Source organism: Megalops cyprinoides, chromosome 7, assembly GCF_013368585.1.
Source record: "Megalops cyprinoides isolate fMegCyp1 chromosome 7, fMegCyp1.pri, whole genome shotgun sequence".
Taxonomy (NCBI): Eukaryota; Metazoa; Chordata; class Actinopteri; order Elopiformes; family Megalopidae; genus Megalops; species Megalops cyprinoides.
This window is the reverse complement of record NC_050589.1, coordinates 2,194,063-2,207,866: the sequence shown is the minus strand read 5'-3', so window position 1 is coordinate 2,207,866 and position 13,804 is coordinate 2,194,063. Positions and strand designations below refer to the sequence as shown.

The 13,804-nt window shown below is 54.7% G+C and overlaps 1 protein-coding gene across 8 annotated transcripts in view; it reads left to right on the top strand.

Moving 5' to 3' along the window:
* The window catches only part of ubr4 (ubiquitin protein ligase E3 component n-recognin 4), a 61,958-nt gene that overhangs the window by 13,599 nt on the left and 34,555 nt on the right, over window positions 1–13,804 (top strand). For 4 of the 8 annotated variants that reach the window (XM_036533515.1, XM_036533512.1, XM_036533514.1 and 1 more), the window contains exons 19-47: window positions 201–483; window positions 718–856; window positions 1,012–1,091; window positions 1,309–1,437; window positions 1,783–1,965; window positions 2,460–2,582; window positions 2,669–2,898; window positions 3,059–3,177; window positions 3,278–3,375; window positions 3,473–3,630; window positions 3,975–4,187; window positions 4,281–4,382; window positions 4,467–4,567; window positions 4,667–5,054; window positions 5,219–5,282; window positions 5,615–5,806; window positions 6,066–6,136; window positions 6,256–6,448; window positions 7,191–7,424; window positions 8,034–8,204; window positions 8,664–8,846; window positions 9,656–9,814; window positions 10,110–10,262; window positions 10,674–10,901; window positions 11,214–11,371; window positions 11,663–11,834; window positions 12,334–12,535; window positions 12,725–12,888; window positions 13,112–13,328. In XM_036533515.1, coding sequence (XP_036389408.1) covers window positions 201–483; window positions 718–856; window positions 1,012–1,091; window positions 1,309–1,437; window positions 1,783–1,965; window positions 2,460–2,582; window positions 2,669–2,898; window positions 3,059–3,177; window positions 3,278–3,375; window positions 3,473–3,630; window positions 3,975–4,187; window positions 4,281–4,382; window positions 4,467–4,567; window positions 4,667–5,054; window positions 5,219–5,282; window positions 5,615–5,806; window positions 6,066–6,136; window positions 6,256–6,448; window positions 7,191–7,424; window positions 8,034–8,204; window positions 8,664–8,846; window positions 9,656–9,814; window positions 10,110–10,262; window positions 10,674–10,901; window positions 11,214–11,371; window positions 11,663–11,834; window positions 12,334–12,535; window positions 12,725–12,888; window positions 13,112–13,328 — 4,907 coding nt within the window. The remainder of the gene's footprint in view (window positions 1–200; window positions 484–717; window positions 857–1,011; window positions 1,092–1,308; window positions 1,438–1,782; window positions 1,966–2,459; window positions 2,583–2,668; window positions 2,899–3,058; window positions 3,178–3,277; window positions 3,376–3,472; window positions 3,631–3,974; window positions 4,188–4,280; window positions 4,383–4,466; window positions 4,568–4,666; window positions 5,055–5,218; window positions 5,283–5,614; window positions 5,807–6,065; window positions 6,137–6,255; window positions 6,449–7,190; window positions 7,425–8,033; window positions 8,205–8,663; window positions 8,847–9,655; window positions 9,815–10,109; window positions 10,263–10,673; window positions 10,902–11,213; window positions 11,372–11,662; window positions 11,835–12,333; window positions 12,536–12,724; window positions 12,889–13,111; window positions 13,329–13,804) is intronic. The other 4 variants (XM_036533518.1, XM_036533517.1, XM_036533513.1 and 1 more) reach the window with 3 other exon arrangements.

Below are 13,804 nucleotides of genomic sequence, written 5' to 3'. Positions count from 1 at the left end.
TAATTCACTGCCCCTGATGGTGGGGTTTTGCTGACCCCGCCCATGTGGGTGGGGTTTTGTTGACTCCACCCATGTTGGTGGGGATTGTTGACTCCGCCCCTGTTGGTGGGGTTTTGCTGACCCCGCCCATGTGGGTGGGGTTTTGTTGACTCCGCCCATGTGAGTGGGGTTTTGTTGACCCCGCCCCTGTCGTGCGGCAGGTTCGTGGGCACACTGAAGCTGCGCACGCTGCAAGGCCCGGCCGCCGCCGAGTCGGAGGACCTGAACGTGGAGCACCTGCAGCTGCTGCTGCTCATCTTCCACAACCTGTCGGAGAAGGGCCGGCGCGCCGTGCTCGCCCTGTGCACCCAGGCCATCGCCGAGGTGGCCGCCCGCGTCGACACCCAGCTGCACGCCGTGCCCCTCAACCTCGCCCGCATCCTGCTCGTCTTCGACTACCTGCTGCACCAGTACTCCAAGGTCCCCATGTACCTGTTCGAGCAGGTAGGAGCAGCGCAGAGCAGTGCAGAAGTGAATTGTGGGAAATGCAGGATTTGCAGTGATTTCAGAGGCCAGCTTGACATATAATGCTAGATACACTCAATACTGTGATAAGGCTGGTATGGCTCCGTGACAAACTGAATACTGTTACTGTGTTTTTGATAACACATTTGGCACACTGGCTGTGGCTGTGATTGTGAGCGGTGCAGTTTCACGCAGGCCTCTTTGTGACCTCAGGTGCAGTACAACCTGCTGACTCCCCCGGCCTGCGGGGGCAGCGCCGCACAGGAAGGGGGTCGGCGCGGCGCTCTCCCCCTCTACTACGGCTTCAAGGAGGTAGAAGAGAACTGGACCAAGCACTGCTCGGCAGGTAGGAGTAAGTCAAGCCCCTTTCCTTCTCTACCCCATCAGCTGAGGGTGATGCGGAGGTGGTGCTCAGATTTGATCTTACCGGGAAAGTGCATGCATCAGAGCTTTTTACATCTGCGTATCATTTGAGTCGTTAATATCTCGTCGATGTCTTGTGTTTAGATTCCACGCTGCAGCCTAAATTCTACTGTGTCCTGTCCCCCGAAGCCTCAGAGGATGACCGCAGTCGGCTGGACAGCAAGGTAAGGCCACGTTAACAATGCTGTCCTCGAGATATATGCCCATAAACTACATTCATCTATTCCAATGACATAAATTCTCTGCATCTCTACTGTTATTTTTCCTGTTTGTTGTATCATGCCAGAAAGGCCTTGAAGGTGGCCCTGGATAAGGGTCTCCATCGTGGAATGACAGTAATCCGTGTGACAGGTCTGAGCAGCTGCGTGTTTGTCACCTCAGGTTTTCCAGGTGCTGTTTAACGGCGTGGTGAAGTACGACCACCTGTACAGCTGCCTGGTCTCTCTGCTGGCGGCCGGGTCTCAGTTCGACGCAGCGAGGAGGCTGGAAAACAAGAACATGACACCCGTGGTGCGTAGCTCCGACGCTCTGCTCCGTTTCCGCTCTGCGCGTCTTAGCGTGTCTGTTTCATCATCAGACTGGAGCTGCTTTAGTTACTCGAGGGATGGCTTTCACAAAAATCCCAGCTTTAATGTGCCGCCCCATGTTGTACTGCTTAGTGGCAAAACATACTACAAAGAGCCCGCTCTCACAGTGGGCAAGCCAACCTTTAGTTCCACAGTTTTTTCACTGCATGATGGCGGTGTGTCAGGTCCTTTTATGAACATTCAGTATGCATACCGATGAACTGTTACAGCCTTCTTCCTTTCATGAAAATGCAGGCGTTAACCCTTCGATTACCATGTCCATGCACAGGAAGCCTGCTCCCTGCAGTACTACTTCCTGGTTCTCTGGCGGATCCTGGGAGTGCTGCCTCCCTCCAAAGCCTACATCGAGCAGCTCAAAACGGGCAACAGTGACCCAAGCGAGAGCGACATCCTACACACCCTGAGATGGTCGTCACGGCTACGGGTCAGCACCTACGTCACCTGGATCAAGGTACTACTGCCTCCCACAGTGCCAGTGTCCCACTGACACAGCGCGCCAGTCAGCTGTAGGAACGTACAGCCTAGATCTGTAAATCAAGGTTTTATTCCTCTTCTCTAGCAGTCTGAGCCATGTTTAAGCCTTAAAGATGCTGGTCACAGGACAGGGTGAGGATCGTTCAGTCTCTGGTGTTCCTGTACGCTTGTTATATTATATTATATGCATTTAGCAACTTCAAGAATAAGAGAACAAAATTGTATTCATCTTATCCAGTTATATGAGTGACAGCGACAGACCAGGTTAACAGCACTCCCAGACACAAAACCATTCAGTCATCACCACAAGTTAACTGGTGCAAATCTGAAACTAGACAGCCTACAAAACTATTTGTTTAGTACATATACTGTCATATATCACAGTGTCACTAAATCGCAATAACTCCTCACAATCTTGGTCATGTGAAGAGCGGTTTCATGGGGGTTGTTTTTTGCTTTCCTCACTGACAGGAGCACCTGGTGAAACAGGGCATGAAGCCGGACCACGCGACCTCTCTGATCGAGGTGGCCTCCACCAAGTGCAGCTCTGTGAAGTACGACGTGGAGCTGGCGGAGGAGTACATCGCGCGGCAGGTACGGAGCGCTCGCGGCAATCAGCGGGGGCCTCAGGGCTTCAGCACACAGTGACTGACACTCAGCCCTGCGCTCTCCCCCTGCAGATCTCCTCCTTCTGCTGCGTCGACCCCAACGCCATCCTGCACATCTACCACGTGCCCAACCTGCAGACCATCTACACGCTGGACGCCGTCATCTCCAAGGTGCAGGTCTCGCTGGACGAGCACTTCTCCAAGGTGGCGGCTGAGACGGACCCCCACAAGTCGTCCGAGATCACCAAGAACCTGCTGCCAGCCACGCTACAGCTCATCGACAACTACACCACCTTCACCAGGTACACACTCGCACACCCCCACACACACTCACACACTCACACACTCACACATACACACACACTCTCTCTCTCTGCCTTTACTTCCCTTTATTTTCTAATGAGCAGCCTTGGCTTCCTGTATAAAGCATGTCCCTTGAGTGCGTGTCCTGTGCTGTCCCAGGTCTTACCTCCTGATGAGTCTTCCAGAGGAAGGGGAGAACAGGCCATCCAAGGAGAAGCTGCAGGGCTACGCGGCTGTGCTGTCCATCGGCTCCACGCGTTGCAAAGCCAACGTGCTCGGTAAGGTTCCAGCCACTGTGACATCACAGTGCAGTGAGAATCCCGTTCGCTCCGTCAGCTCTGAGGTCAAACCCTGCTTCCTGTGTGCCACGGCCTGCAGGTCAGACAGTGATGCAGAACCTGCCCTCCGCCGTGCAGACGCTGTGTGAGACGTGGAACAACATCCACACCAACGAGTTCCCCAACATCGGGTCCTGGGTACGCACCTTCACTGCAGCTCCTTAGGGCTTTACGGTCACGGCCTTTAGTTTCTCCCACACGCAGGAAGCTGACCTCTCTGTGCGTCTCTCCACAGCGGAACGCCTTTGCCAACGACACCATCCCGTCAGAGAGCTACATCAGCGCTATCCAGGCCGCCCACCTGGGCACCCTGAGCAACCAGTCCCTGCCGCTGGCATCTTCCCTCAAACACATCCTGCTGTCCCTGGTGCGCCTCACTGGGGACCTCATTGTGTAAGCGCCTCACGCACACACATGCACACACTCACACACGCACACACACACACTCACACTCACACTCACACACACACACACACACACACACACACACTCACACTCACACTCACACGCACACGCACACGCACACGCACACGCACACGCACACACACACACACACACACACACACACACACACACGTACACACACATGCACACACTCACACTCACACTCACACTCACACTCACACACACACACACACACACACACACACACACACACACACACACACACTCACACTCTGTGTGTCGGCCGCGCTCGGTGTGCTGCCGTGTGTAAGCGTTCCCCTGCGTCTCCGCAGCTGGTGCCCGGAGGAGCTGAACCCGCCGCAGGTGATCCGCACGCTGCTGCCGCTGCTGCTGGAGAGCAGCACTGAGAGCGTGGCCGAGATCAGCTCCACCTCGCTGGAGCGCATCCTGGGGCCGGCCGAGTCCGACGAGTTCCTCGCCCGCGTCTACGAGCGCCTCGTCACCGGCTGCTACAACATCATCGCCAACCACTCCGACCCCAACAGGTGAGTGTCTGTCAGGTGTCCCACCTGCCCCCCCCGATGAAGCCAGCCCCTTTAAGTGCCTGCGTGCCTCTGACATTGCTGCTCGTTCTGCAGTGGCCTGGATGAGTCGGTCCTGGAGGAGTGTCTGCAGTACCTGGAGAAACAGCTGGAGAGCAGCCAGGTCCGCAAGGCCATGGAGGAGTTCTTTTCATTCAGGTACGCTCCACCTGCCCTGCTCTCACCATGGGACACCCCTCCACACAGTCACAACACACCCTAAACTCTGTCCCCCCCCCACAGCGGTGAACTCGTACAGATCATGATGGCGACAGCCAATGAGAATCTGTCGGCCAAGTTCTGCAACCGAGTCCTGAAGTTCTTCACCAAGCTCTTCCAGCTGAGTGAGTAGAAGGCCACTTTCTCCATGCACTGTGAGCATGAAGTTGGTCTCTGTGGCTCCCACCCTGCTGACCTGTACCCCCCTTTGCCCCCCCCCCCAGCGGAGAAGAGCCCGAACCCCAGCCTGCTGTGCCTGTGTGGCTCCCTGGCTCAGCTGGCCTGTGTGGAGCCGGTGCGCTTGCAGGCCTGGCTCACCCGCATGACGGCCTCGCCGCCCAAGGACTCGGACCAGCTGGACACGGTGCAGGAGAACCGGCAGCTGCTGCAGCTGCTCACCACCTACATCGTGCGGGACAACAGCCAGGTGGGCGAGGGCGTGTGCACCGTGCTCCTCAGCACCCTCATCCCCATGGCGACCGAGATGCTCGCCAACGGCGACGGCGCCGGCTTCCCCGAGCTCATGGTCATCATGGCCACGCTGGCCAGCGCGGGACAGGGGGCGGGGCACCTGCAGCTGCACCGGGCGGCCGTTGATTGGCTGATGAGATGGTGAGTGATAGGGATCTTGCCTTGATACAGCTGTCAACTTCATTTGTCGGAAATGCACAATTAACCATTTCAAGGGCACATTGATTGTTGTGAAGTGCACACTTTTTATTTCCATTTCTCTGGGTCTCTGCAGCTGTGTAAATTCCCAACTGTTTGTTTTTCAGTAAAAAATACCTGACTCAGAAGAATGTGGTGGAGAAAGTGAGCGCGAATGTGTCACAGGGCAAGGTAGGACTTTGTTTTTTTGGGTTTAGTGGTCTTTCTTTCACTGGTGATGAGGTGTGTGTTTGCAGATATATTATGTACAGAGGAACTGGAATAGCACACACAGGCAAACACACTGATAGTATTTTAATAAACAACTGCAATGACACACATCAACAGGTCATGCCAAAAACTCACAGCGCCAGCTACTGTTTGCTAATAGTAGTGACAGCTGTCATTACTCACTGACCTCATAACAGGATGTAGGCCTGGGTTCTTGAGGAGGCGGTTGGATTACGGGTTCTTGAGGAGGCAGTTGGATTACGGGTGTAATTTTGCGCGCGGTGCATTTCCAGCACGCCAGCATGCTGGAGTGTGCCTGCCACATCATCTCGTACCTGGCGGACGTGATGAACGCTCTGAGACAGAGCAGCGGGCAGGGCTCGACGCAGCTGCTGGTGGAGGGCGAGGAGAAGGCCATCGAGGTCGACTCTGATTGGGTGGAGGAGCTGGCCGTGGAAGAGGAGGACTCTCAGGCCGAAGACTCGGTGAGGGGGAGAGACCTTATAATTACTACCTGTGCCGTCCCAGCTGCGTGGTGCACTGCTCGAGGGATTTTATTAGTAACCAGCAGATCTAAATATCGAGTGCTTTTGCACCCTCTAGAACAGTAAATATCAAACTGAATGAAGGAATAGTATTTATAGAGTAAGTTATTTGAAACATTGAACAAGGGTTTCTTCTAAACAAATTAATAGGGTATTGTATTAGTTACAAACCCAATCTCTGTCTACGTTCATATGCCAGGATGAAGATTCACTATGCAATAAGCTATGCACCTTCACCATCACACAGAAGGAGTTCATGAACCAGCACTGGTAAGAGAGAGGCCTCTGAGCTCCCGCCCGTTTGTGCTGTGTGACTGTGGAGCGGCGGAGGATGTGGTGCGGTTTTGGCTGACTGCGCAGGGCTGGGTTGTGGTCTTCTCCCCACGCAGGTACCACTGTCACACGTGTAAGATGGTGGACGGGGTAGGTGTGTGCACAGTGTGTGCCAAGGTGTGTCACAAAGACCACGAGATCTCCTATGCCAAATACGGCTCCTTCTTCTGCGACTGCGGGGCCAAAGAGGATGGCAGCTGCCAGGTGAGACCGAATACCTCAGGTCACCATGGGAAGAGAACGACTGCGGTAACTTTGGCTTGCAAATCATTTCTCCACATCACCATTTAATTTAACTTCCGCAGGGTTTGTCTGAGCAGTAATGAAACGATGTACCCCCCTCCCCCCCCTTTGTACTGTTAGCCGTTTCATTCATTGTACTGAATAGCTGGCAAACCTTCAGGGTCATTTTCAAAGTTTTTCGCTCCTGATTCTCTGAAATGATCAAAGCTTTGAAAGCTTTTTGGTGGCACCATATTGATCAGAAGGGTGGGGAAAATGGATTTGGGATTATTTTGTGATTATTCTTGCCTTGGATCAAAAAGCTTTGTAAACTGACATTTTTTTTAACTTAGCCTCAATAACATGTGCATGCTACTCTGTGTCTAATGATGAATGAATCGGATAGACGCTTAGTGAAAATAATAGCACTGTAACTCCTAACAGGTTAACCCATTAACCCAGATAACTGTAGCTCTTAGAAGCAGAGGCAGATACAGCATGCCCTTCTAACTGCTCTCTGACCGTCTGTGCTGTGTGCACTCCTAGTTGCTACTGTGTTGTGACCCCGCTGTGTGTGTGTGCGTGTGTGTCCCTGTGTGCATGGGTGCATCTGGGTGTGTGTGTGTGGTGTGTGGTGTGTGGTGTGTGGTGTGTGGTGTGTGGTGTGTGGTGTGTGGTGTGTGGTGTGTGGTGCGTGCGTGCGTGTGTGCGTGCGTGTGTGCGTGCGTGTGTGGTGCGTGCGTGCGTGCGTGCGTGTCTCTGTGTGCAGGCTCTGGTGAAGCGCAGCCCCAGCAGCGGTATGAGCTCCACCATGAAGGAGTCGTCGGCGTTCCAGAGCGAGCCCCGCATGCCGGAGAGTGCCATCCGCCACCAGAGCGCCTCTCCCGCCGACAAGGGCAAGGTGACCATCTGCGAGGGCAAGGCGGGCGACGATGACCGGCCCAAGAAGAGCAGCGTGTGCAGGAACATCGACGGCTGCCGCGACGAGCTGCTGCAGCAAGTGGTGAGGGGCGGGGCCTCGCCGACATCATATCTCACCATCATATCTCACCGCTTTATTTAGGCCTGTAGGCCGAGAGCTGCAAGTTCATGCGAGATCTGCACGTGGCTTATAAAGATGGGGCCAAAGATTTAAGCATTTGTGGTGATGTGTTTCAAGCTGACCATGTACAAGTTGCCGAGAAAACGGCACCCATGTCTTTAAATGAAGGCTGAAACTTAAGCTTCGTCTTCACATGAAAGTGGACAATGCAGATCTTCAGTGACTAGAGTTTCTTTCAGCAAGAACAAAGAACAGTGCCGGTGCTCCACGTTCTTTAAGGTGGCCCACAGATGTCGTAACACAGACACTTCCAGTACAGTGGAAAAGTACCTGCTCCATTGACAAAAAAACCAAATTCAAATTGTCTGACTTCTATTTAAAGTTTGTGCCGCTTATCATTTGCATTTTCTCTCAATGTTTTCATGAAACATGCGATTCCATTTCTCTGATATAGCTCTAACCTTTGGGGAAGAAAGTGTAGTCTCAGAGCTCTGAGTACCTGTGTACCTGCTTAATCCACAATACTGCAGTGGTTTAATGCAGAAGACTGTGTTCCCTGTGGTCTCTCAGTCCGCCTCCTCCACGGCAGCCATAGTGCTGGAGATGCTGATCTTCCTGATGGATGCCATCCAGACCAACTTCCAGCAGGCCTCCGCCGTGGGCAGCAGCAGCCGGGCCCAGCACGCCCTCAACGAGCTGCACACCCAGGACAAGACCGTGGAGATGACCGACCAGCTCATGGTAGGGAGCCAGACACGGGACGGCCTAAAAGCACAGAGGGTGTGCTGTAAAGACAACTCTGGTCATGCCTTTGGGCCCCACGCTGCTCAGATTCTGCTCAGAATTGATCTCCATCATGTGGAAGGCACTTCCTAAACTCTATGCCCAGTATTTTAGTTGAGTCACATGCTATAAAAGTCAGTCGGCCCACCGATTCTGCACCGCTCAGAAATGTGACTGTCAGGTGGATCATTTGTGCATGTGGTGCCACCCCTTGGTTAACAGTTAACATACGGGGAATATTGTTAATATTAAACTTTCTTTCCTGTGTTAAAGGCATGTGCATATCGCGTGTGTTGTGTAGGCAGATGTTTTCTGTGTGTACTGCTGTTGATGTGACCCGGTGAAGTGCACTTTATTTAGCAGATTTTATCCAGAGAAGCTGACAGAGCAGAGATGATTGTGTAAATGTGCCTGCAGGTTCCCACGCTGGGCTCCCAGGAGGGGGCGTTCGAGAACGTGCGGATGAACTACAGCGGGGACCAGGGCCAGACGATCCGGCAGCTGATCAGCGCCCACGTGCTGCGGCGCGTGGCCATGTGCGTCCTGTCCTCCCCGCACGGCCGGCGACAGCACCTCGCCGTCAGCCACGAGAAGGGGAAGGTACGCCGCCGCCGCCGAGCGCAGGGCCGCTTCACCCGCCGAGCGCGGGGCCGCTTCACCCGCCGAGCGCAGGGCCGCTTCACCCGCCGAGCGCAGGGCCGCTTCACCCGCCGAGCGCAGGGCCGCTTCACCCGCCGAGCGCAGGGCCGCTTCACCCGCCCTGCGTCTGACCTGCCACCACACACACAGCCCCTTCACCCGCCGAGCGCGGGGCCGCTTCACCCGCCGAGCGCGGGGCCGCTTCACCCGCCGAGCGCGGGGCCGCTTCACCCGCCGAGCGCAGGGCCGCTTCACCCGCCGAGCGCAGGGCCGCTTCACCCGCCGAGCGCAGGGCCGCTTCACCCGCCGAGCGCAGGGCCCCTTCACCCGCCGAGCGCAGGGCCGCTTCACCCGCCCCGCGTCTCACCTGCCGCAGCGCGCAGGGCCGCTTCACCCGCCGAGCACAGGGCCCCTTCACCCGCCCCGCGTCTGACCTGCCGCCACACACGCGGCCCCTTCACCCGCCCCGCGTCTGACCTGCCGCCACACACGCGGCCCCTTCACCCGCCCCGCGTCTGACCTGCCGCCACACACACGGCCCCTTCACCCGCCCCGCGTCTGACCTGCCGCCACACACACGGCCCCTTCACCCGCCCCGCGTCCTACCTGCCGCCACACACACGGCCCCTTCACCCGCCCCGCGTCTGACCTGCCGCCACACACACGGCCCCTTCACCCGCCCCGCGTCCTACCTGCCGCCACACACACGCCCCCTTCACCCGCCCCGCGTCTGACCTGCGCAGCCTCTCACGCCCTCTGCTCTCCTGCAGATCACTGTGCTGCAGCTGTCTGCCCTCCTGAAGCAGGCGGACTCCAGCAAGAGGAAGCTGACCCTGACCCGGCTGGCGTCCGCCCCTGTGCCCTTCACCGTGCTCAGCCTTACCGGGAACCCCTGCAATGAGGACTACCTGGCCGTGTGTGGCCTCAAGGTCAGAGTTCACAGTTCAGGGTTCAGAATACATGGACAGGTGGCACCACAGGCATTTCATGTTGCCTCCAGGTGTTTATCTCCTGCATTCCTTCCCGCCCTCCATCTTGGAACTTCCAGAGCTCTCTGTGTTCCTGCAGTAGCTATGGATGTTCCATTCTGCCACGTTCATAATGAGCTGGCAGCTTTCAGCTTTACGCTGAACTCTGTTGTTGTTGCATTGTGGAAGCTCTCGGGTCGATATGTGGGAAACCTGTGCTGGCAGCTCAGATGGTGCCCTGTCCGCCTCTCCACAGGACTGCCATGTTCTGACCTTCAGCAGTACGGGCTCGGTGTCGGATCACCTGGTGCTGCATCCCCAGCTCGCCACTGGCAACTTCATCATCAAGGCCATCTGGCTGCCGGGGTCACAGACAGAGCTGGCCATCATCACAGCTGACTTTGTCAAGGTAACTTGTCCTCCATCGTTTCTGAGTCCAGCCTCCAAGTGGAAGCATGAGTTTATGCTGAAACTAGAAGTAATGTGTGTCAATATCTGTTAATTCATGTCCTGACATTACTGGGACGCGCAGGGAAAAGCTTTCTCCTCTTAAATGTTATTAACCTTTTCTTGGACCTTTGAACTAAATTAGCTTCAGTTTAGAGTTCTAGTCTGAGTTTAGAGCTCATTATAGTAAAAAGGGAAGAAGATGGTTTGATCCTAAAATTACCAAGCTGATATTGTAAAAACTGTTGATTCTGAATCATGGAAGTGGTGCATTTTCTTATAAGAGACACTTCTGCAAGGCAAACATTCCATTGAGGCAGCTTTGAAAAGCATTTTCGTTTTGTGAAACTGACACTCCGGCCCTCCCTCTCAGATCTACGACCTTTCTGTGGATGCCCTGAGTCCCATGTACTACTTCCTGCTCCCGAGCTCCAAGATCCGCGACGCCACCTTCCTGTTCAACGAGGAGGGGAAGAACATCATCGTCATCATGTCGTCTGCGGGGTACATCTACACGCAGGTGATGGAGGAGTCCAGCAGCGCCCAGCACGGACCCTTCTACGTCACCAACGTGCTGGAGATCAACCACGAGGACCTCAAGGTACTGCGGACAGGACTCTCTGAAGGCCTGCGGTCACATGCGCGCGTGCACACACGCACGCACGCACGCACACGCACACGCACACGCACACGCACGCACACACGCACACACACACTTACAGACATACACATGCACTCACTGATTCTCTCACACACATACACACATACAGACACACACACACACACACAAATGTATACACACATACTCAATCACTCACACACAAAAAGGTTCACACACACATGCACACCAGCTCTATGGCTTGTTAGCGCTGGGCTCTCTGTCTGATCCCCCGGGCTGCGCTCTGTCTTACAGGACAGCAACGGGCAGGTGGCCGGAGGCGGAGTCTCCGTCTACTACTCCCATGTGCTGCAGATGCTGTTCTTCAGCTACAGCCAGGGCAAGTCCTTCGCCGCCACTGTCAGCCGCAGCACCATGGACATGCAGCGGCTCTTCCCCATCAACGTCAAAGGGTGAGCCGGCCGTCAGCCACAGGAGTGGGCTGCGGTTCTCTCTTTACACCTCGGAATACTTGGCATTAGGTGTTTGCTTGACAGATGCTTGTTAATGCCTGACATTTGGGCCTGATACTTAGCTTCTAAGTTTACCTCTATGTTGAAGTTACTTGGGACAGGTGTTTGCTGCTCTTATGATCTGGATCTGCATCTTTCCACTGAGGAGCCTGGTTTTCCCTTGGCAAGCCTGGATACTTTCACAGGCTTGCTTCCTCAGCTTTGACCAGTCGGTTTCCCATGTGTGTGCAGCTCGAACGGGGGCAGTAAGACGTCCCCGGCACTCTGTCAGTGGTCGGAGGTGATGAACCACCCCGGGCTGGTGTGCTGTGTGCAGCAGACCTCTGGAATCCCGCTGGTCATCATGGTGAAACCCGACACCTTCCTCATCCAGGAGATCAAAACCCTGCCCGCTAAAGCCAAGGTGTGTTACACTCACTCCCCTGCACACATCCCGGGAATTCTGGTCCCATTTCATCCAACAAGCCATACTTTAATATGGCAGACTGCAGTGGCACAGACTTTATATATCCAGTCATCTAGTGACTGTGATGTATGGTAGTACTCTTGGCTGCATAAGTTAACTTGTGGTAGAGCTTGAATGGTGTTGTGCTCACATTTCACTGGTTTTGGAGTGTTGTTAGTCATTCAACGTGAATGCATACCCTTCTGTTCTTTTGTGTTGGAAGTCGCTCTGGATAGGAGCGTGTGCTAAATGAATGCGATGTAACGTAGTTTATATCGGCCGAATGGTCAGCTCTTTGTGTCTCACTTTCAAAGCCCTGTCTCCACCATTGATAGAGCTGTAAGAATTCTGACTTAGCTGGCTGTGGTGGACAAATGGAAAGCAGGAGCTAAATATCTGGTTAGAGTGTACAGTGTCTGTGGCCACGGCGTAAACCCGGCTCTGTTCCCCGTCTCAGATTCAGGACATGGTGGCCATCCGCCACACGGCCAGCAACGAGCAGCAGCGCACCACCATGATCCTGCTGTGTGAGGACGGCAGCCTGCGCATCTACATGGCCAACGTGGAGAACACCTCCTACTGGCTGCAGCCAGCACTGCAGCCCAGCAGCGTCATCAGCATCATGAAGCCCGTGCGCAAGCGCAAAGCTGCCGCCGCCAGTGAGTGGGCCCGCGCCGCGCTGTGCCATCCCCCCCCGTCCCCCCCCACGCTCGCTCTGTCACACAAAGCAGACACAAGTACTCCTTTCATACCCGTACAAGCTTTCAAAGTGGGCCAATTTTGAAGGAATTTGACAGTTGACATGTTTTTTTTAACGAGTTACTGAAGCTGAACGCTCTGTGTTCCAGCCACGCGCACCTCCAGCCAGGTGACTTTCCCCGTGGACTTCTTTGAGCACAACCAGCAGCTGACGGAGGTGGAGTTCGGGGGCAACGACCTGCTGCAGGTCTACAACGGCCAGCAGATCAAGCACCGACTGAACTCCACCGGGATGTACGTGGCCAACACTAAGGTACGGCCCTCCGACATTCCACTCAGAGGCAATTTCCTCACACAAGCTAGCTAGCAGCACAGTGTCTGCTGGAAAGATCAGGAGATATCCAAATGTAGAGCTTACATAACCTAGCAGTTCATGGGTGTGTTAGTTTTACGTCACAGATTTATTTTTTCTGAGACTGAGGCAGCGTTGGGTTTCCTGTCTGCGGTGCTGTTTACACTGTTGCCACCCTGTGCAGCCTGGAGGCTTCACGGTGGAGGCCGTCAACAACAACAGCTCCATGGTGATGACGGGCATGCGGGTGCAGGTGGGCACCCAGGCCATCGAGAGGGCGCCCTCCTACATAGAGATCTTCGGCCGCACCATGCAGATGAACCTGACCCGCTCGCGCTGGTTCGACTTCCCCTTCACCCGTGAAGAGGCCCTGCAGGCCGACAAGAAGCTGTCCATCTTCAGTAAGAGGGCTCGCCTTGGCTCCGTCGCCCACAGTAGTGCAGAGTAGCAACTGTGAGGTGGTAGAGGTACACACTGGCAGAATGGCTCTTACAGGCTGGAAAAGTTATTATTCAATTAGTTTACCACGGATATGGAATCTTGAACTTCATTTTTTGCATTTCTCAAAAAGCCGAGAAGTATTTGAGAAATAACACAAGGGAAAGAATTGAGCAAGATGAACCAAGTGCACAACAAGAACCACCTAAGTACTTAGTGTGCCTGACCTGGCTCTTTTCCTGGGATTTATTTCTCATAGAGCAACCCTAGGTGCGTTTTAACTCATTAAGCTACACTATACAAAGGGCTGAGAGCAGGAGTTGATCATCTCTGTCTTCCTTCTTCCTTATTGATCTCTCGCCTTCCCTCCCTTGCTCCCTCTCTCTGTCCCTGCCTTTTGGCCTCTTCCCCTCCTTCCTCTCTCCCTCTCCTGCCCCCT